A 27,206-nucleotide genomic window follows, 5' to 3' on the forward strand; every position below is an offset into this window, starting at 1 on the left:
TCTATACTACCCAAAGCAATCTGCGATTCATTGCAATCCCTATCAAAATTCCAATGGTATTTTTTGTAGAAATAGAAAAAACAATCTTAAAGTTCCTAGAAGAAAACATAGGTGGCAACGTCCTTGACATTGGTCTTGGCAATTTATTAGATTTGACACCAAAGGCAAAGGCAATACAAGCAAAAACAAACAAGTGGGATTACATCAAGCTAAAAAGCTCTGCACAGCAAAGGATACCATCAACGAAATGAAAAGGCAACCTACAGAATGGCAGAAAATACTTGTAAACCATATATCCAATAACAGGTTAACACCCAAAATATACAAAGAACTCATACAACACAGCAAAAAGACACATGACCCAATTAAAAACTGGACAAAGGACCTGAGCATACATTTTTCCAAAGACATACAAACAGATACATGAAAAGATGTTCAATGTCACTAATCATCAGGGAAATGTATATCAAAACCACAATAAGGTATCAGCTCACACCCATTAGAATGGCTATTATCAAAAAGACAAGAGATGATAAATGCTGGCATAGATGTGAAGAAAAGAGAACACTTTTGCATTGTTGGTGGGAATGTAAACTAGTATAGCTACTATGAAAACAGTATAGAAGTTGCTCAAAAAATTAAACATAGAACTACCATATGATCCAACAATCCCACTTCTGGGTATATATCCAAAGGAAATGAAATCCCTATCTCAAAGAGATATCTGCACCCACATGTTCACGGAAGCATTATTTACAATAGCCAAGACATGAAAAGAACCTAAGTGTCCAATAAATGAAAGAAAAAAAAATGTGGTGTTATATGTGCATCACTCACACACACAGTGGAATATTATTCAGATTTTTAAAACTCCTGCCATTTGCAACAACATAGATAAACCTGGAGGACATTATGCTATGTGAAATAAGCAAAACAGAGAAAGACAACTACTGCATGGTATCAGTTATATATGAGGGGGTGGGGCGGAAAGGTCAAATTTGACTATATATATTCTAAGAACCAGGATACTTGCTTCTGGCCACTTCCACTTCCTAGGTATCTATTTATTGATCCTACATTCTCAACTAGTCTATGGCATTGACCAAGGTGAACGAAAGAGAAGAATGGTGCTATGGAAATCATAGCAAGGTTATTCCCAATCACAAAGCAGCCTTCCTTCAATGGATAAGAAGGTGTATGCATATTAGTGTTGATCTATTAGCTCACACAAGTACTGTATATCCTATAAACCATGTATCTAATGCAATATTATCCTTTAAGGTACATCCTTCTGAAAATATTCATTTTACTAAGGTTCTATGAGGTGTTTATTATGTTGATGTATTGCCCAATTGTTTTCATCCTAGACAACCTCGGGAGGCAGGTAGTATTTTACTAATGACCAAAGAAGATTTAACTTACCCATTTTTCTCAAGGTGAAGCAGCTAGTCAGTTTTCTAAAGCTAATGCACTTTCTCTTAGAGAGCTGTAACTCCCTGTATCATACTACAAAAGTTTTCCAAAAGAATGAATAGCTTAGAGAGAATGTAAAAGTTGATATGTTCTTGCACATAAATAGGGAGATATAGCAGAGTAAGTATTCACCCACTTTTTTAGTAATTCTATAGTAAATAATACAAGAACATTTGTCTTTAGTAACATTTAGCTCCGTCTTCCTGTCAAACGTCCTGTTCTCCAAATGAATAAAGAATGCAAAGAAAGAAAACAATGTGGAGAGATTTTGGCAAAAAAAGTACTATAACTATCAAAATGGAAATGATATGTTTTAACTATTATAACCATAGAAGTAAAAGAATTGTAGGCATGCAAAAGTGATAAAAGCAAAATATCTAAAAATATAATAAAGACAGCTTTAAATACACCCATCCTCTAGACAGTTCATAACGTTAGCGTAAATATTAGTGACATTTAGATTTCCTCAGGTTGTTTTCCTTAGACAAGTATACTTTTTTCCATTTGCAACCTTTCTGTTTACTGGTTTAGGAATTAGCTTTCTTAAAGGCCTCTTGTTGGCAAATGAAGTAGTACCTTTCTTTGTTGGTGGTTCATCTTGTTCAAGTTCATTTTCATTTAATCTTTTTCTTCCTGAGTAAGTTTTAGTTTTGTTGTCCTTAGGCATTTCAACGGTTTCATTACAACACAAGTCATTTTTTATTATTAAAGATGTACCAGCCTTGTCCTAAAGTAAAATAAATTCAGATTAGTTTATGTGTAGAAAGTTATAATAAACATAAAAACTATACAAATTATGTTTCAATAGTGTACCATAAAAATTTTATTTTCAAATTTGTTAAAACATTTTCTAAGTTATTTCTTAAGTCTTACTCTAAAATAACTGATGGCTCTGGCAAATGAGTAATATTAACTAATGTGTACACTCACCGAGGAAGACAAAAATACTTGTCTTAAAATCAGTTAAACACAGTTTTACCCTGATACCAAAAAACAAGTTCATCTTTAGATTTCCTAAGGTGATAAGGTGGGTTAGACTTATTTGGGGATAACTATAGAACCCTAAAACACTTACCCTGAAGTCATATTCGTAATGTGCTTTGAAAAGCAAAATACAAAAACATTGTGACAAAACTGTTTCTTATAGATACTTTTATGTAAAATTTTGAGGTCCCACTCTAGACTCAACAATTGTTTTATTTTGTAATCAAAGCCTCTCAAAGATAAGTAGCATTTTCTTACACTTTAAGAACTCCCAGTAAAGGTTCTCACCTTAGCCTGTAGCCTATCATATTCAAACATATAGTCTACATACAGCTTTAAAATTGAGTTCCTAGTTTATCTAAGTGATAAAAATCATTTAGATTTTTATTTTGTAAGGTGAATACTATGCCTTCCTAAAAGGCTAGGAGGAAAGAGGTATAATCCAGTCTTATCTGGAAAGAGGAAGGGCGAAACTCAGCAGTTAAGTGCACGTCTATAAAGTAATCAACGGTATGGTAAAGGCAGGGTTTTTTTTGTTTTTTTTTTAATGTAGAGATTACTTAAATTCCTATATACCGGTAGCAGTCCATTTGGGGGGGGGGGGGGGGAAGTGTATGAAAAAACAAAATGCCATTTTACATTATAAAATCAGAAAACATTTTATTCTTAGGAGATAGAAATGGATTTTTTAAATCATAGTAATGGGTTATTTATGGGAGAAAAAAGCTCACTATTAGTATCTTGTTCTCACTATTAGTACCTTGTTGTCAATGATAAATAACAAAATCCTGGGATAAACAGATCACACCTCTGACAGAGCATGAGAATTTTCAACTCCATGACAGGTTCAAATTATCTCCTTTGCACAACAGTAAACTGAATTAAACATCAGAATAAACAATTCAACATTCTTAGAAAATCAATCTTAGTTATTTAAGCTATTTTAAATTATTTTGAAGCAAAACACACTTTTTAATGTAATTTATAATGCAGACAAATAAAGTTAAGTTCTTACACTGCTTTTAAATGTGTCTTCCAAATGAAACTTCAGGTTCTGAAAGTTGTTAATAGTATCCTCTTTTTGATAAATTATATCTTTCAATTCTTGAATTCTTTGATTCTGCATAATTATTTTCTTTGAAAAGAAGTAGCAATGTTTAGTAAATATAACTAAAATGAAAATTTGATGCAGTTTTAGAATTCCTTCAAAATTTTAGACTAAGCAAAAATACCAGGGACAATACACTATGCATAGCATGAACTTATTTTTATTTAAAAAATAGTATGTACTTATATAAACAAAGGAAACAGAAGCGATATAGCATGTTGGGTAAGAAGAATCTGGAATCAGACTGTCTTGGTTTGAATCCTAGCTTCTCTACCTTCTAGTTGTGGGAACTTGAGAAAGTAATTTAATGTCTCTGTAAAAATAAAAAAATAATACTATCTACATCATAAATTTGTTGAGACTTAAATGAATTAATATATGTAAAACACTTAAAAAGTACATAGTAAGTGTTCTATAAAAATAAATATAAAGTAAAAGTCTAAAAGTGCTACCAACCAACTTATTGGTTTCCTCTCTTTTTTTTGTAATTTAGGAGAAAGATGACAGATTTTATTTTCTGTCTTGCACAGTTTAATATAACTGAGTTTTTACAACGAGCATCTACCATTTTTATAACTAGAAAAAATAAAGGAAAAGATTAGGAACTGTCTAGACAGTAGCTGCAAAGTCTTCTGCTAAGTACATTGCTGTGATTATTTCTTTAAATACCGGATAGTAGATACAAAGATCTTGAATTATTTGTATCTGATCATATCTTAAAATATTTAGTTCTTTAGAAGGATAAATGTAAGTTAAAATAAGAAGACCCATACCAGAGAAGGTCAGGAAAAATAGTAAAATTAGAGCTCTAAATGTACTTCACCTCCATGTATACCTGTAATTTCACATGTAGATCTATCAATGCCAAATCTATCTACAACCATTTGGAATGATTATCTAATCTGAAGGTACCAGGGGCCAGAGATCTTCAGTATTCCAATGCTACACACTGCTCATTCCACATTCCATAATTTAAAACACTCAGTTATTTCAGACAAAACAAACAGTTTAAAATAATCTAATCAACACCGAGCACCCAGTAAAAAAAAGAAATGACATAGATCTATACGTGTTGATGTAGAATTAACTCCAAAACATCTTTTATGGGGGAAAAAAGCAAGACACAGAACCACAATCCCACTTTGTGTAAAAATTTTTTAAATGTATGTATGTGTGTTCTATATATATAAGTAAATATTTTCTGGAAGGACTGAAGAAATTTTCCAGTCGCTTAAAAGAGGTATGAGGGTGAAGATATACATTTTTCAATTGTTTTTATCACTTACTTTAATTATTTTTAAAATAAATGAACCTTGTCATAATTCATGCCCCTTCAATTAATTAAGTTCCTTATCAAGACAAAAATAAAGCTTTAAGTATTACCTCATTAGATTTCTCAAGTTCTTCAACCAATGAATTTAAGTTAGTTTCTGATTCTGAAAAGAAATAAAGATATTTTTTTAAAAATCTAAGCATCTAAAACAACATGTCACTGAATAATCACAAAATGTAAGCTGCTATGGTAGACTTTAGTGTTATATTCACGAAAAAGGGTTTTTGACAACACTAGAAACACACAGCACTCAGTTACTAATTCTTCCATCAGAGGGTAATGTTTCTGAATAGGCCACTTTCAACACTCAGAATAAAAATGAATGACATGTGCTAAATGGTGAAAAATTTCTGGCCTAACTTCAGGGAAGTGAAGGAACTAGTATCTTCCTGTCTACGTCATAATGTAGAGGAACCACTTACTGCTATTTTCTACCCATCTTGCTTCACAAATAAAAGGGCAGAGTATTTCATCTAAGTCTCTTAAAACCTAGATGTGACTCCCCCCCCCTTACAAACACACACCCATACACACACTCTGCTCTCAAATCTAGAATGAAGCACCAATCTAAAAAACCTCTTACGATCACTCCACAGGAGTCACTCTATCCCAAACTGGCAAGCCAAGAGCAGAATCTACTACTATAGCATGAGAGTTCATAAAGAATATAGAAGAACAAAATTTACAGCTTTACAATTTCCTATGAGATTTCTTAATTTGCTTATGAAGTTAATACTTAGTTCTTTCCCCTTTTTTGAGAAGTCCATTTTATAATATTAGTCTAAAAATAAATGAAGGCAAAAAATATTTTTAGTAGTAAATTACAGTAAAGCCATAAAAATGGTAAAACATGAACTATGTTACCCAAATCAAGTAATTTTCTGGTCATTAAGGCAAATAAGCTGCATAAAGCTCTTATACTAACCAGCTTTCTTTTTATGCATTTTTATCATCTAAATATGAGTAAAGTACATCTACTTACCGTTTTTTCTCTTTTCTAACTCTTCCTGCATTTTGATTAATTCTTCCTTGGTTTTAGCTAATTCAGCTTTAACTTGATTAAACTTTATTTCTAAACAAGCAATAGCTTCCTGGGGGTCAGCAAGAGATGCAATATATAAGTGAGCAATTTCAGTCTGTTTCTTAATATCAGTGACATCATCTTGAAGAGAATCAATAACATCTTCAATTCCTATATAATTACGTGCTTCCTAAAAATAGCAAAAACCACATGCCTAATGTTAACAGTGGCTTTCACTCTTACAGTGTGGTACCACCTGATTTACAAAGTTTTAAAAACACACAGCAAAAAATTCACAACTTGCACTTTTAAAATATTATATCGAAGTATCTCCAATTATGAAAAAGTTATGTTCCATTACTCATTTTCTGTTTTATGGAAGACATATTTCCCCATAAAAACAATGCTGTAAACTGTGGTAAGTCCTTATAGAACAATTGTGATTATCTAATTCAGATATACTTTCAGTTACATAACAAGTCTTTAAAAAGCTTTGGTTGGGACAGCCGAGAAAACAAACCTCCATTTTCACAACTCAGACCAAGACCCAAATCATGTCAGGGACACATAATGATGGTTTGACAACAAGAGCCCGAACATCACCATCTCGGGTCCCTGAACTGAGTAATTAAAAAATAAAACAGTAACAAAAAAAACACAAAAGGATGTGATCAACTTCAACCTCAGTGTAAGTAGCAGAAAGGAATGTTTCTTCAATTGTAGGGAATGGTCAGTTGGCCAGAAAAAACAATCCTTTTTATATATAAACTTTTTTGTTTTAACCAGAGCAGCAAGTAAATGACCCATTGGGTCCCTTATACCTTTAAACTTGTTTAAGTTTGAATAAATCTGAGAGGGATATTTCATAATCAGACAAAAAGGAACCTATCTACCTACAATCAATACTATGACTAAAGCAACACCAAAATGAGATACAAATGTAATAGAGAAATAAATTTTTCAAGTCCAATTGTTATATTTAAACTGTGTGCTTACATTCCTAACAAAGCATGCTTAATTATAATAAAGCTAAATAGTAAGTTTTTTAATTCTAAAGTATTAATGTTTCTTATCATTGATGTTTACACTAAATCCTGTACCAAAAACCTCAATGGATTTAATATTTCAGTTGACATACTTTGGTTTGAACTTTCATGGTACAATCTTGATTCACTGGTTCTTCTTGAGTGTCACTTTTACCAACCAAATCTTTGAAGATAGCCAAACGACATTCAGCATTTTCTTCTAATATCTCCCGTTCCTGAAGGAGTGTTTCCCTGCATAACACAAATGAATCCCATTGAGAAAAAGCACTACTCTGTTTCTGTTTTAAATTTCTAAAATTAAGTACAGTATAAACTAAAAGATTCAAATAACTATTTGTGTGTAACTCAGAATCACCATGGAGATTAGTTAACAACTATTTTCAAGCTTATATAGAGGTCAGAATTCAGAAGCTACCTAAGTTTAAAAAAAAATTTAAACAAGTAAATAAAATTCTCCATTTTCATCAGGCCATGAAAGAAATAACTTACTTAAAGTCAGCTTCCCGTTGAGCCAAATATTGAGTAAACTCCTGTGTAACCTCTTCACGAATTCTAAATTCCAATGTTAACTTTTCTTTTCTTTCCTTTATCAGTTTTTTTTTCAAGTCTTCTATTAAATCCAACAATTTCTAAAACATATAAATATTAAAATTCTAATAAAAGAACAAATATGTACCAAGAGATATAAAACTTTTCATTTAGTTGATTATAATTATGCGTCCTTTTAATAGTGATATTAATCTCATTGAAAATTACATATTTGCAGAGATTCATTAATCTGAAAAATCAGGTGGGCCTCTCCACATTTTAGAAATAGACTTATAGTAACTGAAATCTCTTCACTGTCTAGCTACAGTAAGAAAGAAAGGAAATGAAAATTTGAGCACCTATTATCCACCAGCAACTACTTTGGGGAATTTCTACTTGATTTCATTCAATCCACACAACCTTCTGTGAGCTTGGTAGCAGCATTTACATTTCATATGTGGGGGAATAAGGACAAGGTATGTGGTAAATGCTTAAGGTTTGGTTTAAAATTTGGTCTGTCAAAATCTAAAGCCTAAATGTTATAGAGAATAGTTACTAAGTACCCCAAAACACTCTCCAAATGGCAAACAGAGAAGTGTTACTTAAAGTTATCTTACTGGGCTTTTATAACTATCCAAGTGTGAGCAAAAACTCTATATAGTCTTTGAAAAAGTGTATATAATCATGCAATATGGTCAATGAATAAATAAAGCAATTAAACACATGACATGGCCAATATAGATTTGTAATAAATTATAAAATTAAGGTAACAGCCTGATATTCTTTTTTAAGGTTTCTGATTAAAATTTCTCAACAAAAAATTAACCAATTAACTCTCTCAAAGCTATAGATTTTTCAATGTCTCAAAAATTTTAGTTTTGAAAATATTTCTATAGATATCCTGACTTTGAAGTTCGACTTCAAAGAACTTATACTGAGAAAATAATTATACAACAGGACCTAGTATTTTGGCTGTAAGAATGGTTATTAGTGTTATTTTGTAGTAGTGGTTGTATTTAAAGTAAAAATAGTGAAACCCAACTCAATAATTACATGTAAGAGATTGGTTCAATTATGGTACCATCAACTATTGTAATGAATAATGGTGGCTTACATTTTTATCAATTTATACTTTTCACAATTCATTTTTAAATAAAGAAAATAAGGTTACAAAACAGATGTATGGTAAAAACCCATTAACATAAGTGGTAGATTAGAGATCTTTATGTTTAATTTTTTCCCTCTTTTTTCCCCCAGATTCTACCATGATTATATAATACTTTTATAATTTTAAACAACCACACACCTTCCCACTGTTTAAAACAATAAATAATAACTACTGAAGAAGAAAGGTGGGAGACTTAAGAGTGATCTGCATATATGTGGGAATACCTTGGGAAATTGGTTTATTTTAATATTTCTCAATGTTTAATTTTTTATCATTGCTAGCATCTGATAAAAGTTCTTGTTGAAAAAATTCTGGTTGGTTATTCTAGTTAAATGAACTATAAGTATAAATATGCTAGTATCAATATATTTCATACTACTTTTAATACTCCCAATCCTCCAATTAAATGCTAATATAAAACATGCATGCAAAGCCTATTCATTTTCATTTTTAAAAGTTAAATATTAGAAAAAATTTTGATGTAATTTTTAAAGTATATAATCGATAAGATATGCATTTACACTATTATAAACTGTAGCATCATTTTTTCCTAGTAAATTCAGAAATGTTTCTAACATTTCAAGTTTAATCAACATTATATATAAATTTCAGCTTTAAGATCAGTACAAACTAAAATAGGACTATTAATGGCTCCTTTTGTCACGGAGGGAAATACTACATTACAGAAGCCCAAGGTAAAGGAGGTCCAATGAGCATGTGAAGTTTTCATGCTCATTTCCAATCAACACAGGTGCAATGATGGCTTTCAGGGACACTGAAGTAAATTATTGAAACGAGTATTTAACCCAATACATTGTCCATCTACTTGGATTCTACAGTCCAAAAGAATACCATGATGTGAGACATTTCAACACTATTACAGCACATCCATGAGCACAAGGTCATCAGTGTTCCTGGGACTCTGGTAAGAAGACTCCATGTATACATATGTAGTAGTTATCAATTAATGTGGACATGATCTAAATTTCAGAATTCAACTTAAACATATGTGTGAACTGTATTTAGACAGAGACTATAAAATCTTATTTATTTACCATAAATGTAAGACGACAAGCAATTCATGTTTTTGAAGGAAGAGAGTAATTGGTACTAGATAGACATTATGAGCATTTGTACTTAAGACTGCAAAGTAAAAGTTTGGTGGAATATACAAAATCACTGGATGAAAAGATACTGGGGAACAAGATATTCACGTAGTCTCCAAGTATCATCCCACAGATAATGCTTTTACAAGGGAGACAGAACTGAAACACAATACCTTAAACACAATACCTTAAAGTGAGCAAAAGTTAGCATCACCAAGAATGGGGAAGGAAATCAGACAGCATTGTCTCCTGATATGATACAACATTCACAACTTCACTTACATAATAGTGTTAAACCTGAATCATGAGGAAATAATCAGACAAATCCAGATTGGGGGTATTCGATAAGACAACTAGCCTCAACTTTTTCAAAATATCTATGCTATGTTAGAGGTAACTAAAGAAACATGACAAGCAAAAGCAATGTGTAAACTAGTTGTAGATCAAAAACAAAGTAACTGTAAAGGACATATTGGAACAACTGGAGAAATCTCAATGTGGAAAGTATAATAGATTATTGTAACAATGGTAAATTGCTTAGGTATGAAAAAGGCCTGTGATCGTGAGGAAAATGTCCATGTTCTTAGGAAATATACTATGCTCAAGTAGATATAAGGTGTCATGATGTCTGCATCTTGTTTTCAAATGGTACAGAGAAAAACAATGTGCAAATACTCATCGAAAGAGAATTAAATATGGTAAAATGTTAACAAATGGCAACTCCAGGTGAAGAGTAAATGGGTATTTACTGAGCTAGTCTTCCTGTAGGTTTGAAATTTTTCAAAATATAAAGTTGAGATATAAAAAGTTTAGTGTATTGTTGAAAACACTTGGAAGAGAGGGAGCCTTAAGAATTGTTAACCCTAATTTCAGAATAAGCCAAGCTTAGAAGTATGAGTTCTTAATACATACTCTCTTCTCCGCATGGCTAATGAAAGCCTTATCTTCCTCTAATGTTGTATCTAGATCCTCATCAGTAGGTTCACTTTCCACATTTTGGTTTCCTTCAGTTTCTTCTAGCTCCTCAACCAAATCTTCATTTTCCACCAAATCTTCCAGACTACTTTCCCATGAAATCGTAGATCTTTTCACATTTAATATTTTATTATCTGAATTATTAATGTTCAGTGATACATCTTGAGAAGATTTGACAGGTCCAAATGATTTCTCTTGAGAGGAATTTAAAATGTCTGGAACACAAACCTATTAAAATATTCAATATAACTTTTAGAACAGGCAAGAACTGTCCACCAAAAAATAATTTTATAAATTTAATTCAAATGACAACTCAAGTGTTTAAAACCTAGGCAAACAAATATTCAAGAAGAAATTAGCATCCTTAAATGAACATTCATTAACAAAAAAGCTAATTACCCATGTATACTACAGGTAAATTTACTGGGTTAAGTTCTTAGTACTATCCCTAGCAGGGGGGCTAACCGATTAATCACTAAATGAACCAGAATGGAAAAGCAGATAATTCGTTGGAAGAATATTATTCATAATTTGTAATGGGTGTCTATTATTAACACTTAATATGAGGTCATTTTAATCCTAGCAGGGGTAACTTTGAATCTTTTCCCATGTCCTCCTGTTTGGTCAAATATTTACATTTTAATTTTCAATTATTCCTTAGGTTTACAGTTATAAGTGCAAAATGTATTATCTATTCCAAGAAAAAAATCATTAATATTCTAATAATAAGAGGCTTAACAGATTCTGCAGAAGTTTGAATAGATTTACCTTTTGTGCAATGGCTGAGAACTTCAATACATTGAGTGTTTCATCATAGGCAAAACAACATTGGCTGATGTTGACAATCATACATATTTTCCCTTTACCATTAAAAAAACTTTGAAAATAGTGGGTCAGTTTACTTTCCCGGAAAGGCACATGCTGTTGAAACCTATGGAAAAAATATTAAAATAATTGTAAGTTAAATGAAGTCATGAAGTAAGGATGCTGATAAATTTTTACCAAAAAAAAAAAAAAAATTAATCTAGCTATCATAGACTTAAATTCTAAGTTAGTGATTCATTCCACCTGTAATAGTCATTTTCTGTTTATTTATGTTGTTTTTTTTTAATACTACTACTACTAATAATACAATAACCCATTAAGCAAAATGCTAAGAAAATCTCACTGAACTGGGCTGTGTTATTTAGTATAGAGCAATTATACAATATATGCCATGAAACACCTTAACTAGAAATGAAGGCTGATTTATAATTTACTCAGCCTAAAATGCTAATTAATGCGGAAATCTATCACATCTAGAACACAATGCACTAGTAAGAATAAAGTGATTTTAGATGCTAAATCAGCATCATGAGAAGCTTACTATATTAAGTGTCTGTCGATATATATTTGCTATGGAAAATATTGCGATTACTTGATGATTCACTGACATTGACCGACACTTTTTATTTTTATCATTTTTTAAAATCCATGATCTCTGAGTATTTCAATTGTAATCCATACATAGTCATTACATTAGAAGCAGGATAAAAATGAAAAAGAACTTTCTAAAGCAAGCAAAGTTGCAAGTTTAAATATTATAATACTTAATATGTAAACAACACTTTCAGCAACCCTTACTTTGACTTTTCACTGTTCTTCAAAACATTAATACACTTTCCCAGAGTCAATAAAGAACTATTGATGTTCCCAGTCTCTCTTAACCTTTCACCTTCATTCTGTGTCTTCATGCTTCGTTCTGAACCAGCAAGATCACATAAAGACAATCTGAATAAACAAATTAACAAACTTTAAAAGTTCTTCAAAACAAAACAATTCAAAATAATTACAATTTGAAGAATGCTCAACTTACTCACTGACTCGCATTACACGAGGTGTTTCAGAATCTTCAATCTGTAATATTCTAACAGTGAATACGCTGTGACTAAAAAAAATACACAAGCATCAAATATTATCTTTCGTTTTTAATTTTTACATTCTAAATAGGAGACGCAAGCATCTAAATCAACATCTATATCCTAATACTAGCCATACCTCCAGCACTGCATTTGCCAACTAGCTCCACTGTTCCACTCTCACCTATATTTCCAACATCTAAAACCAAATGTCTTATTTTTTACTTAGCCTTAAATCCCTCAAACCTACTCCTTCTCTTAACATTCCAATTTCTACTAATGGAATTGTTTATAATAGTCTCGTTTCCTTGCAAAGATCATATTATTAGTTAAAATATTATGTACAGCTGATCCTTCAATATACACCTAAAGCAAAATATACATCTGACCTAAACAGAAGCTTATCTGAATCATATATTATCTTCATACCTTCATGGGGGACAGGGTCCATTAAAAGAAAACCTGTTTTAAATATCTCATTAAACTTATTTCCTTTTGTCTCTCATCCCCCAACCCCTTCTATAAAAACATCCTTTTCTTAACCCTTTAGATTCTGTCTTAAGAGTGTGCATATAGTCTTGTGTTCACGGAATAAGTGGAAAAGAACAGAAAGTCCACCATTACCTGGCCTATGTGTGGGGTGAGACAACTCAGCATATTGAGGTTAGATAGTCACATAAAGAAAGAATAAAAATACCTCAGAGTCTTCATGCAAATTAGTAAATCTTTTCTTAGAACAGTAGTCCTGACAGTCATGTGTGGTTAGTCCTCTCAATTTATAGAACGACTTTATCCCTATGGATTCACTTAACATAACAGAAAACCTACTGCACACTTTAATCTTAAATTAGTTGTATTTAAATTAGCACACAATACCTTGGTGCTTCAGGCTTACACCATAGGGTTTTCTCCTTACCTTCTACTAGAAACATTGTTCAGTTTTGTGAAGGCAACACTCTGGTGCTTTATTCCTAGTTTTAATAGTCTATATGCTTCTTTGGAATCAGATACTTGAATCCATTGTAAATCTTTAAAAAATGAAAAGAACACATATCAATTTACATTAACACAGTATTTGCCATACAATGCAATCTTGCTGAAGATTTATGATCTCTTTTCCCAAAGACACACAATGAAATCTTTCTTTTAATAACATGCCCTAAATGGAGTCAACTCAGCTATTCCATATTCCACTAGAAAAGAGGCACACAAAAGAAGGATATTTTTAATAATTTTCCAGTATTTATGTTATACAAACACACAAAGTAAAAATTCTTCTATAGAGTCAGCCAAAGGGAAAATTAAAAAACAGGTAAGATTCCTCAGAATTAGACATCCAGGAAAAAAAAAAAAACCACAAAAAACAGTACAGATTAAACCTACACAATTACCTATCTGTGAGACATTGCAGATTACAATTCATTAGTGAATTAAGAAATCCAATTTTATTTAGTCAAAACCAGCATTTTGTAAAACTGAAGTAGAATACAAAAAACATCAAAGTACATTCCTTATAGTAAGGGTAAGTATAATTAATGAAACTTTTGAGTTATAAGTATATATACACACATAGGTACTGCGTTACAATGTTATTATGTATCTCCTACTGTGATTAGTGGTTTAAAAACATTGGAAAGATACCATTGTGAAAGAACAGAAACAGTTCCATAACTCCAAAGTTTGAACACTGTTACAAAGCAGCAGCAAAATGTATCAACACACACAGCTTTTCCCATCCCTTAAAATTCAGTCAGTGATAAGTAAACACAATGGGTACTAAAATAGACCCCTTAACAATCAGGTTTAATTAACATAGCAAGAAGTACTTCCGAAGCACAAACTTCACTTATTATCTTGATGTTAATAATTAGTAATAAAATTTTCAATTTCTAGTTTGCTTTCCTATAGCTATAACAAAGCCTAAAAAGGAACTTCACAGCAATTAAAAGAAAACATATTAGCATACCTTTTACAAAAGAATAGCCCTTTATATCTTGGGAAAGGCGTAGCATCTTTCTCTTTTGGAACTTGGACGACACAGGAACAAACAAGTCATAAATACATTCATTATAAATCTCAAAGAAAGAAACCCACAGAGAAAATTTTATGTTATTATCCATATTCAAGCTAGCTTGTTCACAATCTTTCATGGATTCTTCAAACTCTGGGATATTCAAAGAGTTTGTTAAGCTTCCTACAAAAAATAAAAAAGGATAATCACAAAATTAAGCAACTGACTAAAACAATGAAACAACAGAACAGATCAAGACTCCTAGACTTGAAAAACTAAATATCCTTGAGCTTTTGACCAGTAATGTTAAATATCTTTTGAAGCAAAGCAGATGTAAATAACATCTATCTATATTAACCAAAATTTTGCTTCTTCTTATCTTTTCTTTTTGAAAATATACTAATGAACTAAACTGAAATTAAATGTAAAAGACATTTAATTCAACATGAATTTAACATGAAAGTTACAACCAGTGAAAGGGGTATCTGTGATCTTAAACTTAAATAAACCTTATAGTAACTGACATTTCATATAGTCATGTACCATTTTCCAAGTATTATTATGCCATTAAAGAAATTAAATCACAAGGAGTGATTCAAAAATTAAAAGCTTTTCAAACATATTTCATGCAGTTAACTTTTTAAAGATAAGAAATCTTACCATAAAGAGTATCAGAACTGTCATTTTGCATAACAACCTAAAAAAGAAAGATTTTTTTAAAGTTAAAAACCATGTTTTATAACTAGTAACAAATTCTTCAATTTCTAGTTTGCTTTCCTTTAGCTATAACAAGTTAAATAACCAACATATTAATTACCTATCCAAATCAGTCACCAACTAAATCACAACTTTCATCTACTCAATTCAATGATCCCTGTCTATTAATTTCTTTCCTAGTTAAATAATACATTCTCTAGTTAAAAAAATGTGGGAAACTACAGAAGAGTATTAAAAAGAATTTCATCATATATAATTCTTGCCACTCAGAGGCAACTGTTATTAATATTTCAATCTATTCCGTTCTATTCTTTTCTCCACACTTATTATAAGCTTTTTCTCTATATAAAATTTATTTGTAAACATTTGGTGGCTACATAACTAAATAAATGTAAAATGACTTAATTATTCCATATTATTGAACATTTATTTACAAGGGTTTGTCAGTAGAAAATAATACTAAGATAAACATCTTAATATATTATTTTATTCTTCTGCATTCTAATTATTTCCTTAGGATATATACCTAAATCTTGACTGGTAGTAGAAAAGATTAAAAACTTTTTTTTAAGTTCTCAATCTTAATAGTTTGCCAAACTGCTTTCTGGACACACACTTTAAATCAATATATAACATTTTACATTTCATAGGCCAAATAATATTTTAACTGGATAATTTGTTGCGGAACTTTTTTTCATTATAAATGACTAATTTTCTCTATGAATTATCCACCAATCTCCATAATTTTGTTGAAATACTTATTTCACTTTCACCAACCATAATTATGGACTCTGAACTTTGAACTCCACTAATCAACAACTTTTTATTACCTTGAAACCCTGATTTCCAAATGTGTTAAAAAAGAAAATCCCCAACAATATTTTGAAAAATTTATAAAAACCATTAATAATTTTTAACCATCTTGAATAGGATAAATATCTGAAAACATAACACAAAACCCAGGAGGAACAGGAGGAATAAATAGACAAGTATAACTTTATTTACAATTTTTTTCATTAAAAACTACCATATTTTGCCATGTACAATGCACACCCACGTTTTTGGCTCAAATTTTCAGGGAAAAAAATCTTTCATTTTAATTTTTTAATTCAAATTTGTATTTGTTTACATTTAGGTACTTGTTTTTTTGTAGTATAAAGGAATTTCAGCATTTACTTTTTAACACATTACAGTACAAGAAATTTTATGTTAACAAATAACTACGAAACACAGGAACAGATACAAGAAAAAAAGAAATTTTATGTACCGGTAACAAATTTACGATATTTACGCACCATAGAAAGCCAAGAATTCTTCGTTGTTGCAAGTTCGTTGTCAGTTCAACAAAATTGATTATCATATTCCAGGGTATTATTTTGCATACGATATCATTATTGATTTCTAGAGTTACATTTTTAACTCATAAGCATAAATAAAAGAATTAAAAAAATTTCTATAGATACAGAATTAATACTACACATTTTTAATGCGCATCCTTATTTTTCCCTGACACAGTTGGACCCAAAAAATGTGCATTATACACGGCAAAATACGGTAATTTAAAAAAGAAAAGAGGTAAACACATAACCTAACAGGTAAGACACATAAGAATTAAGCTGGTAAGAAACTTAAAATGTGTTAAATGAAAGAGCAAGTTATAGAACGTATGTATAGTAAAATCTCATTTTTGTTTAAAAAAGACTATATCCTACATATATAGAAAATATGTGCAACTATATATGTGTATATGACTGTGTTTGTGTGTATAGACAGACATATACAGAAGGCTCTGTACATAAATTTTGTATATAGAGAAAAATATCATAAAAGATACTTTCCAATCTGTTAATGGTGGTTTTCTCTTCAGAAATGAAACTATCAGAAGTTTTCACTTTTTATTTTTCACATTCCTTTGTTTCGATTTTGTGTATACATATTTGTTTTACAATTAAAAGAAGAATTTTAAAAAATCATTACATAAAAAGTGCAATGCTGTTTCAACAGCATTTTCAACAGCTGTTTCAACAGTACAAACAGATTTCAGAAGCATTTACATTTGTTTTAAACATTTCTGCTGTTTGTACAATATAAAATAAGAAGGATGCCTTCAAACAAGTTTTTAATACTTTTGTCAAAAAGAAAACCACCACCAACACCACCAAACATTCCAATACAGGCTGAAACAAACTAAAGAGCTTATAAAAGGTCATGTTTATATATATTTTCCATACTAAAATACTTCCATACCTCTTTAACTTGCCGAAGCAATGCACTTTTGTTAGCAACTTCTTCTTTCTCTTGGTCTGGTGATAACCGTAAGTATTCTCTGGATCTATGTGGTTTAAGGTTCATTTTTGTATATAGTCTTTCCTGAAGACTATCAAATAATACATTCAAAGTTCGAGGCAGAATGCCTATATTTTCTTCTGTGCCTGTGAAAAGAATTTTTGTTTTAATACTCTCTCAGTGAAAAACGTCCTTCGATTACCAAGGCTCCTTTTATACCACCAATAATGCAGGAATAAACAGCTAAAACAAAAGTGAGAGAAGTTGAAGGATTACTCAATTTATCACTTTGGTCTTCACTGTAACATGGATGTTTTATCAACTATTATTCTGATGCAAAACCTGAAATTTTACATTCAGATCAGGCCATAGATTTGCAATCACCTATAATCACAAAGTATAAAAATAAAATGAATATGAAGTGTTTCCTTAGTTATCCATGCTTAATTCACTATGTCACATCAATCCTTTTTCTGAATTTTTATCATCTAATTCTCTAGCATACAGGTAAAGTAGTTTTGCAAATGAATTAAATCAATCTGAATTAAAAGCTACCAACAATACATACTCAATTATGCTATGACTATTAAAAACGGAGCAAATGTACTAGGTAATGGAAACATAACTGCATGCAAGTATTATAAAAATGAGTGACTATTAGTGCTTTTTTCCTTTCCAGAAAAAATAAAACATTTTACCTTGAAATGTATATGTTTTTCCTGAATTGGTTAGCCCATAAGTAAAAATCAGCCGACTCTGTCCATTCAAGAGGTCTTTTACTGGCTGCATAATGCAACCATGGAAGAATTCCTTCTGTGTAGTTTCTGGACCAAAAACCTAAATGAGCATTTTTTAAAACAAATCTTTTTAGAAAATTCAGGTTAATAAATATACCCTATAGCTCACGTTTTAAAAACTTTTAAAATAATTTTATGAGATTCACTCTTAAAATAAGTGCCATATCCCCAACTCCCACAAATACACTTGATAGATTACCTAGTCTCACAGAGTTCTCAAGATATAAATCTGACCCAGCCAAACAAGTTTTCATCTAAATTCTGAAAAGAACCTTTCTTAAAATATATATGAATTATATTGTGATTTATTCACTTCCAATATATATACTTATAGATCTGAAATTTCAGTCTTACCCTTGAGAAAAAAATACTAATGCCTAAGATCTAAATTCCGTAAGTACAAGATGCATATATTTAATTATACACAATTACATAGCAACTTAGCCTAAGCCACGTCTCCTTTCCCTAAAAGAAAAATCTTTAGTTTGACATGGGTACTCACCTTGGAATAACTGAATTTCTGTGCCATCTGTCCAGAGCTTTTCTCACTTAACCGAGTGAGGGTACTCTGAGGATCTTTCAGCAGAACAGTCTGTGAGTCCAGCATATGCACACAGCCCTAGAATAAACAAACAAAAATTTCTCTAATAAATAAATAAAAACTATGGTATTTTGTCCATTTAATGAAAGTAAAATGGTAAAACCCAATTAAATTCAACACAAACCTCAGACTCATGTTCTTTTTCGGACTGTGTGAATGGTCGTATTCGAAGATAAACCTGGAGATAGTCTTTGGATTCCAAACTGCTTGCCTAAAAAATGAAGAACAAAAAAAAAAACTGTATTTTAAAAATACAAAACACGGCTTTTCAGAGATTATCTTTCTTCAAAGTGGCTTATTGTTAGATAACAATCTGAGATTATACAGAAACTTTAAGCAGTGATTCTCCTGTTTTTAACAATTTTGTTTAAAGAAAAACAAATGTTTTTTTTAAAAATATAAGATTCAATTTCCTCAACCTTCTTGATGTTTAGAGTAAGCCTTTTTTTCCCTATAAAATCCTAACCTTTATAATTAAATACAAACAGGGCTCAAAGTCACTAAAACATAGAGCTCTAGAATAAATCACAAGTAACCAGAATAGTCTATTAACACAAATGCTCAATTCCATCATGCATTGAGAAATTTTTGCTATATAGCATTGTCTTTACTGCCTCCTTTGGGGAGGAAATGAACCTCGTTCATTTTTTTAAATAATGTTAAAGAAATGTTTAAAATTATTTTTAAAAGTAAAAAGGAAACAATTATTTGAAAAACACAACTTAGCAAAAAGACACAAGAACCAGAAAATCTGAATAACCCTTTATTAAAGAAATTCAATTTACATTCAAATAAAATAATTCCACAAAAAAACTCCAAGCCCTGGAAATTCACTGTTAAATTCCCTCAAACATTTAAGGTTATAATACAAATAAATAGTAGATAATCTCTTTAAGAAAATAAAGGACACTTCTTGAACTAATTTTGAGTGTGACATACTTTGAAACCACAACCTGATAAAGATGTCATCAGATAAATTACACAATATCCCTAATTAAAATAGTACAAAAAGCCCCTATTAAAATATTTACCGATATGTAAATTAAGATAATATATCCTAACCAAATATGGTTTATTGCAGGAATGCAAAATCAATTAAGCACCTCACACTGTATATTGTAATTCAAAATGGATCATAGACCTACTAAATGTAAAACTTCTAAAAGAAAATACAGAAGAAAATCTTTGTAGTCTTGAGTTAGGCAAAGATTTCTTAGATACAACACCCAAGCACAATTCCTAATAGAACAAACTGATAAATTGGACTTCTGCAAAATTAAAAACTTCTCTTCAGAAACACAAGAGATGAAAAATGAGCCATAGACTGGGGAAAAAAATTTGCAAAGGACCTATCTGATAAACAGTTGTATCAGGAAAATATAAAGAACACTTAAAATTCAATAATAAGAAAACAGCCAACCCAATTTTTTTAAATGGGCAAAATATTTAAATTGACACTTCACCAAAGATACACAAATGGCAGATAAGCACATGAAAACATATTTAACATCATCAGTTATTAGGTAAATGCAAATACCAATTTCATACCAATACATACCTATTAGAATGGCTAAAAATAAAGACTGCCCAGAATGGCCAACATAAAATTGCAGAGAAAAACATAGTTGAAGGACTGACATTACCTGACTTCAAGGTATATTATAAAGCTACAGTACTCAAGATGGTGTGGTAACGGCAAAAGAACAGAATCAATCAATGGAACACAATGGAGAGCCCAGAAATAGGTCCCCATGCATATAGTCAACTGACCTTTGCAAAAGCAAAGGCAATACAGTGGAGCAGACAGTCTTTTCAACAAATGGTGCTGGAACAACTGGACATCCATGTGCAAGAAAATCTAGACAGACTCTTCACAAAAATTAACTCACAATGGATACAAACCTAAACGTAAAATGCAAAACTATTAAAGTCCTAGAAAACCTAAATGACCTTGGGTCTGGCAATGAGTTTTTAGATTCAAACTGAAAGGCACACAATCCATGAAATAAATAATTGATAAGCTGGGCTTCACTAAAATAAAAACTTCTGCTCTGTGAAATACACTATTAAGAGAATGAAAAAAACAAGCCTCAGACTTGGGAGAAAATATGTGCAAAAGATATATAAAATAAAGGACTGCTATCTAAAATACACGAAGAACTCTTGAAATTCAACAATAAGAACACAAACAACCCGATTTAAAAACGGGCCAAAGACTTTAACAGATACCTTACCAAATAAGATATATACAGATGGTAAATAGGCATATGAAAAGATGTTCCACAACACAGGTCATCAGAGAAATGTAAATTAAAGAGATATACTGCATGCCTACTAGAATGATCAAAATCTAGAACACTGACCCCAAACGCTGATGAGGGTGTGGAACAATAGGAACTGTCATTCATTGCTGGTGGGAATGTAAAACAGTGCAGCCACTTTGGAAGACACGTTAGCAGTTTCGTACAAAACTAAACATAATCTTGCCATATGATCCAGCAATCATGTTCCTTGGTATTTACCCTAAGGAACTGAAAACTTATGGCCACACAAAAACCTGCACTACATAAAGCATGATTCCATTATATTCCAAGAGGCATCCCTTCCTCCCTTCTTTTCTTTATTTATGATTCTTTATTTACTAAATGAGCCAAAGTTAAAGAGCCTGGCACATGATGGGTATTAAATATTACTCTTTCTTCCTATACTCCTATATTTCCTATACTCCTCTTTCCCCTCCCATCATTCTTCATAAACTGGGTTAGTCCATCTTTCTAAAGCATCAAAATTAACAATCTAAAAGGTAACAGAATAAAAATGGACTGCAAAGTAAATGTACAAGAAAAAGTCTACAAAGACACACAGCAAACATTACAGTAGTAGGAATGGTGGTGGAAGGACTTTCACTTCTTAAATACTACTGAATTATTTTAACTTATAAAAATCTGTATTATGTTTTAAACTAAGGCCTAAAATTCCTAGGGGCATAGTGGAGTGTTTTACATTTTTAAGACAATAACAATACTACCTGACATATGTTGAATACCAGGAACTACTAGCTCAAAGTAGTTCAATTTCAATATTAGATCACACTATTTTTTTTGATATCATATCTTTTTGAAGAGGATTTTTCAGTAGTTACTGTGATAAAAAGTACTCCCCCAAAATAATGCAGAAACAAGAAATAAGGCTGTCAATGTTTAATCTGATTCCAAAGCTTGAGAAATTGTGCAGTGCCCAAAAGGTACACATATCCCATTAATAAATAACTGTGATAATAGAAGAACGAAGTTAAAATTTGTTTTCTTTTTTACTTAATTTTTTTTAAATGGCTACTAGGTTAGGTCAGAGTTAGTTTTTAAGTTGTTTGGACCTATTATTTGAAAAGGAACTATGTATTTAGGGCATTATGAAAAAATTACTGAGATAAGAAGTGTGGGGGCTAAAAAGAAAATTTTCCTCCCACCTTCTAAGTTCTTCTAACTGGGCTAAAAATCAACTTAACAGAGACAAATTGACAGGAGAAAATGTCCAAAGTTTATTATATGAATGTATATTTGAAGGTCCATAAGAATATGAAAACCCTAAAGAGGCACTGGGCAGTTCAGTCATTATAGAAAAAGGAAAAGGGGACAAGTATTTCAAAGGGGAAGTAGACTGCAGCAAACAAATTCCTGCTAGACAACACAGAAGGATGGGACACAGGAGGATGTAGCTAACAGGCCCCTGCTTGGATCCTTACTATCTACCATACTTAATTCAAATTAGATTAAGGTGAAAATCCTTAAGGTGAGTATGTTAAGATTCCCTTCCTAAAGCAGGCCTCTCCATCTGAATTACCTCAGGCTTGAAAGGAAGAGGGTCAAAGGTTCTTTTGATTTTTCTTCAACCACTTAAAAATGTAAAAGCCATTCTTAGCTTTTGTTTCTTAATAACCAGCTTAAAATCAATTGCCCAAAAGGTTCATCTTGAAGTGGCAAGACTTTGGTCCCCCTCAGAGTGTTGCCTTAAGCCCACAAAATTTGGAAAGCTCTGCTCTAGTCGTACCTGCCTGCAAGTAAGTGTGTGCCACACAAATTTCCACTCAATCATGGTAATCAACATAATACTTTTCTTGTACTTACCTCCGTGCTTGAAGCAACTAAGGAAAATTCACGAGAAAGATCAAGCTTAATGCTGTCAAAATTTACTTCCAAAGGCCTTGCAACTGGGTCAGCACTAACAACATACGATGGTCTAGGCACTCCATCTTGATTTAAATTACATTCCATTCTGCAAGAATAACAGCACTTTCTTTAGACAGCCTTAATAAATCAGCATGTAAGCCACCCATACTTTAAAAAGTCTTAGTCCAACTCAGTACTTCCCCCCATACCACTAGATTTCCAGAGAAGGAAAACATTAGACTGCTTCATCTATATATAACATGGTGATCCATGGAAAAGACAAAAGATCATATTACATAGATTCTAAAACAAATACTACTGGACACAGCCTACCACTGTTCTTCAGATGATCCAACCTATGGATGGATTTATCGAGAGACTTCATGAGTAAAGGTAATCCCAAAAAGTAAGGCAATATAAAACATTTATATGTCTGCCTGAAATCCTCTCAGGAATCATACAGGAAGGGTGGAGTAAATAACCTTGTGTTACTTTAGTTATTTCGTGTCTGCTGAAAAATGTTACTTACACACTTCATAATGTTTTAGCATTTAGGAGTTAAATTTAGTTACCTAGACACTTTCAACTGAATTCTTCTAAATAATGCAAGTTCAAAAGGAAATTTAATGTATGTGAACATATTCAAAACAGTACCTGACACATCATAGGTCTTAAAAATTAAAGGTGAATATGGAATAATGCATCATCAGTAAACTACTAGAACTAAATGAAACATCAAGTTACCAAACTTAAAGTTAAACTTAGGGGTAATCTTAACAGAAAAAATATTAACTATTCAAATATTCACTGAGACGCTACTAGATGCCATAAAACCAGGGAGAAAGAGTGCTCCCTGCCCTGCCGTTCTTTGACAGTATTATGAAATATCCAGAACAGTGACTCCCAAACTTGGCTTCCTGGGTCAGGAAAGTAGTAACAGGCATCCACAGGTGTTCTATAAATGAGCCAAACATGGCACCTGTATATTGGTACTACGTTGTTTACTTCTTCACAGCAGGTCAGGGTATTAGTTCAATACCCCACTAAGGTGCTAACTCCCATTTTACACATCGATTGCTTTTAATATAGCTCAAATAAGCTGATTTTTAGCCATTTAAAGCTTAACTCCTTTGCACACCCCATGAAACTGCATCCTGCTAGCCACAGGTAAAACCCAGGACTATAAAGACCCCAAGCCACTCTGCCCTTTGGAGTTCTAACCCAGGGACTCCATGCTGTGCTGCTGACAACATCACTTAGACACAGTAAGTCCCCTTTCTGATTCTTCTCTCCCTGCCCCTAATTCCAGTGCCCTTACCCTTCTAACTCTAGTCTCTGGAAGGTTTCATGCTGTGGGACTTTTGCATGCAACCCTGTCAAAATGCTACCCCAGTAAAGCTCCTTGTGTGCTCCTGCCACTTTGTGGTCATATCTTTTTCCTTGATAAGCCTTGAAATCCCCAAATGCAATTCAACAGGTTGTTTTTGTTTTTCCTAAATTGAAAAAGGACTAAGGAAATTATACATTTACCTTGAACAAGGCCCAATAAAGTACATGATCAACCAACCATACAATTAAACAAGTTTAATATCTTTACTGCTTTTGTTTTTATTGTATAATCAGTGATTTAATGAAAATGGGGAAGTTACTTAAATGCAGTTTGATGAAATATTTCAAACATGTAATTTATGGGTGAAAATTAAGAAAAAGGGTATCTGATAGAGTAAAAAATAACCACTGATCTAGAACATAGGGGAAACACGTGCAAAAACATGAAAGTACTGGCTTGACATTTCATGACTCAGATTTCATGGAAATGCCGAGGAAACTGGAAGGCAAGCTTCATTCTTTGCCCTCAGTTAATTTTTGTTTCACCTCCCCTCAAAAGTGTTGATAAATCTTTTATAAAATTAGTGAATTATAATAGAAACATCTGTACCTCTTTTTTAAAAGATTATAGATTCTACTTGTTCATATGCTCTGTTTTCAATGAATAAATTGTCTCTTCACAATTATAAAATTGTTGAGGTGTACTGTCACCCTGTACTTTTAGTTAAACACTACTTATGTGTGGCCTCCCTAACTAGACCAGAAATTTCTTGAGGACGAGGACTGTTTTATACTACTTTGTATCCCCTACTACAAATTCAAAGATGTATGAGTGATAAAAATTCCATCTAGTGACTTCAATAATAAAATCCTCATTCAAAAAAAAAAAAAGTTCCTACTTTGTTTGGTGATATTACCTTTAGCAACAGCAGGGTTCAAGACCTCATTTCTCATTTCAGAAGGCTGTTGCCATGACTGAGAAACTTAATCTTTACCTTCTCTCCAGTGAGATTCCATGGTTGAAGACCAATGAAAAAACAAAAAAATCTGCTACTGAATGAGGTTTATGAATCTCATCAACAAACCATAGCCTCAAAAAAAAGTCTCCATAACTAATTGATGAGTCCTTGATATTATTTTGCAACTTGAAATGTTGGGTCTTCGATAGCTAATAAAATATATACACCGCTATGCGGCTTCTGGGTAAACATGCTACTTTGTTTTAAAGCACATAAATCTGAATTTGATCATCTTCAGCAAGGATTGCGGAAGGCATGAACATGTGTCAATTAGTTCTTCAACAAAGAATATAAGGGTTGTGCCAGCAGGAATCACCGAAGCAGGAGGTGAAATGAGTTGAGGGAACTCTAAACTGCGGGATGACAGCGGTCATTGCACTCGCCACACACACCCACTTACGCTGGGCAACAGCAAAGCCCAAGAAGGACATGCCCCAGGATCGTCAGCAGCCTGGTAATAAATGCACAGACGGCCATAACCGGGCTCCCCTTGGCCCCCCCAAAAAAGAGGCCATGTACCTGACAAGCAAAGTACTCACCTCGGGGATTTCGCAAAATAGGTGTGGCAATAGAGGCCTACGCCTCAACAATAACAGCAGCAACAATAATAAAAATATTGACTGCCAACACTTAGTACCTACTACATATCATTATGTTTCTAACAACTTTACACATTTTATCTTCACAAAACTGGAAAAGGGAGGTACTATTATCATCACCCCTTTTTAACAAATAAGAAAACTGAGCCCCACAAAGATTAAATACGTTGTCTTGCGTCACTCAGCTAACAGGCGGTGGGGACGAAATTTAAACCCTAATCCAAGAAATGAGACTCAACCCTCCGACGCGCACCAGGCGCGGTAGACGCACCCCCATCTTCCCACAGCCCAGTTCCTGGGAGTAACCTCAGGGTCGTCAAGAGCCCCGTGGGAAGACGATCTCACGGCCAGAGCCGTTTCCCCGCCTCTGGCCTAATAAGTGCGCAGTCACCCACCTCCTTCGTCTCACCATCACCCGGGCCACCTCCTCACCTGCCAACGTTGCCGGCCTGCCCAACCTGCGAGCAGCACCGCGAAGTTTTGGTTTTCAAATTCAAACAATGGCGGCCAGGACACCGCACTGAACGCTGGGAGTGGGCGGAGCTTCCAGAACGACGCCAAGGAGCGCCGCAGGCTCGCGCTGCAGGTTTCCCACCGGCTCCCCGCCGATGCTTTCAAGCTGGGGGCGGATCTCGGAACGTCAGGCTACCAATGGGCGGAGGCTGGTGGGCGTCCCGCGCGGAGAGTCGGAGCTTCCCGCGGAGCTGGGCGCAAAGTGATGGGAACGGCGTTGCCTCGTGGCTGTGGCGTGTGCCGCCCTCCTGTTGGCGGGGACGTAGGTGGATCTTGGATACCATCCTGGAGACAATAGAGACGTGGCGAAGGCCCGGATGTGAGGCCGCTGCAGCCACACTTCGCCCCGCGACTCTCTTAGGAACGGGCCGAGGAATGGCGGGCTAGTAACTTCCCGGCCCTGTCCCAGAACGGGCTCCGCATCCGGAAAGTCAGTGAGCGCCGCCACCATCCCGGGGGTCACTTCCCGCGCTGCATGACCCTCCCTGTCGTCCGCTGCGGCCGTAATGGACGAAATAAGTTTTTCCC

The 27,206-nt window shown here is 33.0% G+C and overlaps 1 protein-coding gene across 7 annotated transcripts in view; it reads right to left on the reverse strand.

Moving 5' to 3' along the window:
• KIF20B (kinesin family member 20B) overlaps positions 1-26,729 on the reverse strand; it is a 63,776-nt gene extending 37,047 nt beyond the window's left edge. For 3 of the 7 annotated variants that reach the window (XM_088791963.1, XM_088791961.1, XM_088791960.1), the window contains exons 1-19: positions 26,598-26,729; positions 23,177-23,324; positions 19,177-19,263; positions 18,954-19,070; positions 18,353-18,491; positions 17,616-17,800; positions 15,312-15,348; positions 14,607-14,834; positions 13,557-13,668; positions 12,598-12,669; positions 12,366-12,512; positions 11,511-11,673; positions 10,680-10,970; positions 7,455-7,594; positions 7,058-7,196; positions 5,881-6,109; positions 4,949-5,001; positions 3,473-3,592; positions 2,050-2,200 (exon numbers count right to left, since the gene is read on the reverse strand). In XM_088791963.1, coding sequence (XP_088648089.1) covers positions 2,050-2,200; positions 3,473-3,592; positions 4,949-5,001; positions 5,881-6,109; positions 7,058-7,196; positions 7,455-7,594; positions 10,680-10,970; positions 11,511-11,673; positions 12,366-12,512; positions 12,598-12,669; positions 13,557-13,668; positions 14,607-14,834; positions 15,312-15,348; positions 17,616-17,800; positions 18,353-18,491; positions 18,954-19,070; positions 19,177-19,263; positions 23,177-23,323 — 2,557 coding nt within the window. In that variant the 5' untranslated portion in view covers position 23,324; positions 26,598-26,729. The remainder of the gene's footprint in view (positions 1-2,049; positions 2,201-3,472; positions 3,593-4,948; positions 5,002-5,880; positions 6,110-7,057; positions 7,197-7,454; positions 7,595-10,679; positions 10,971-11,510; positions 11,674-12,365; positions 12,513-12,597; positions 12,670-13,556; positions 13,669-14,606; positions 14,835-15,311; positions 15,349-17,615; positions 17,801-18,352; positions 18,492-18,953; positions 19,071-19,176; positions 19,264-23,176; positions 23,325-26,597) is intronic. The other 4 variants (XM_088791964.1, XM_088791962.1, XM_074339400.2 and 1 more) reach the window with 2 other exon arrangements.
• Between the last annotated feature and the right edge of the window lie 477 nt (positions 26,730-27,206).

The sequence above is a fragment of the Rhinolophus sinicus genome, chromosome 15 (assembly GCF_057876585.1).
Source record: "Rhinolophus sinicus isolate RSI-liver-muscle chromosome 15, RSI-T2T, whole genome shotgun sequence".
Taxonomy (NCBI): Eukaryota; Metazoa; Chordata; class Mammalia; order Chiroptera; family Rhinolophidae; genus Rhinolophus; species Rhinolophus sinicus.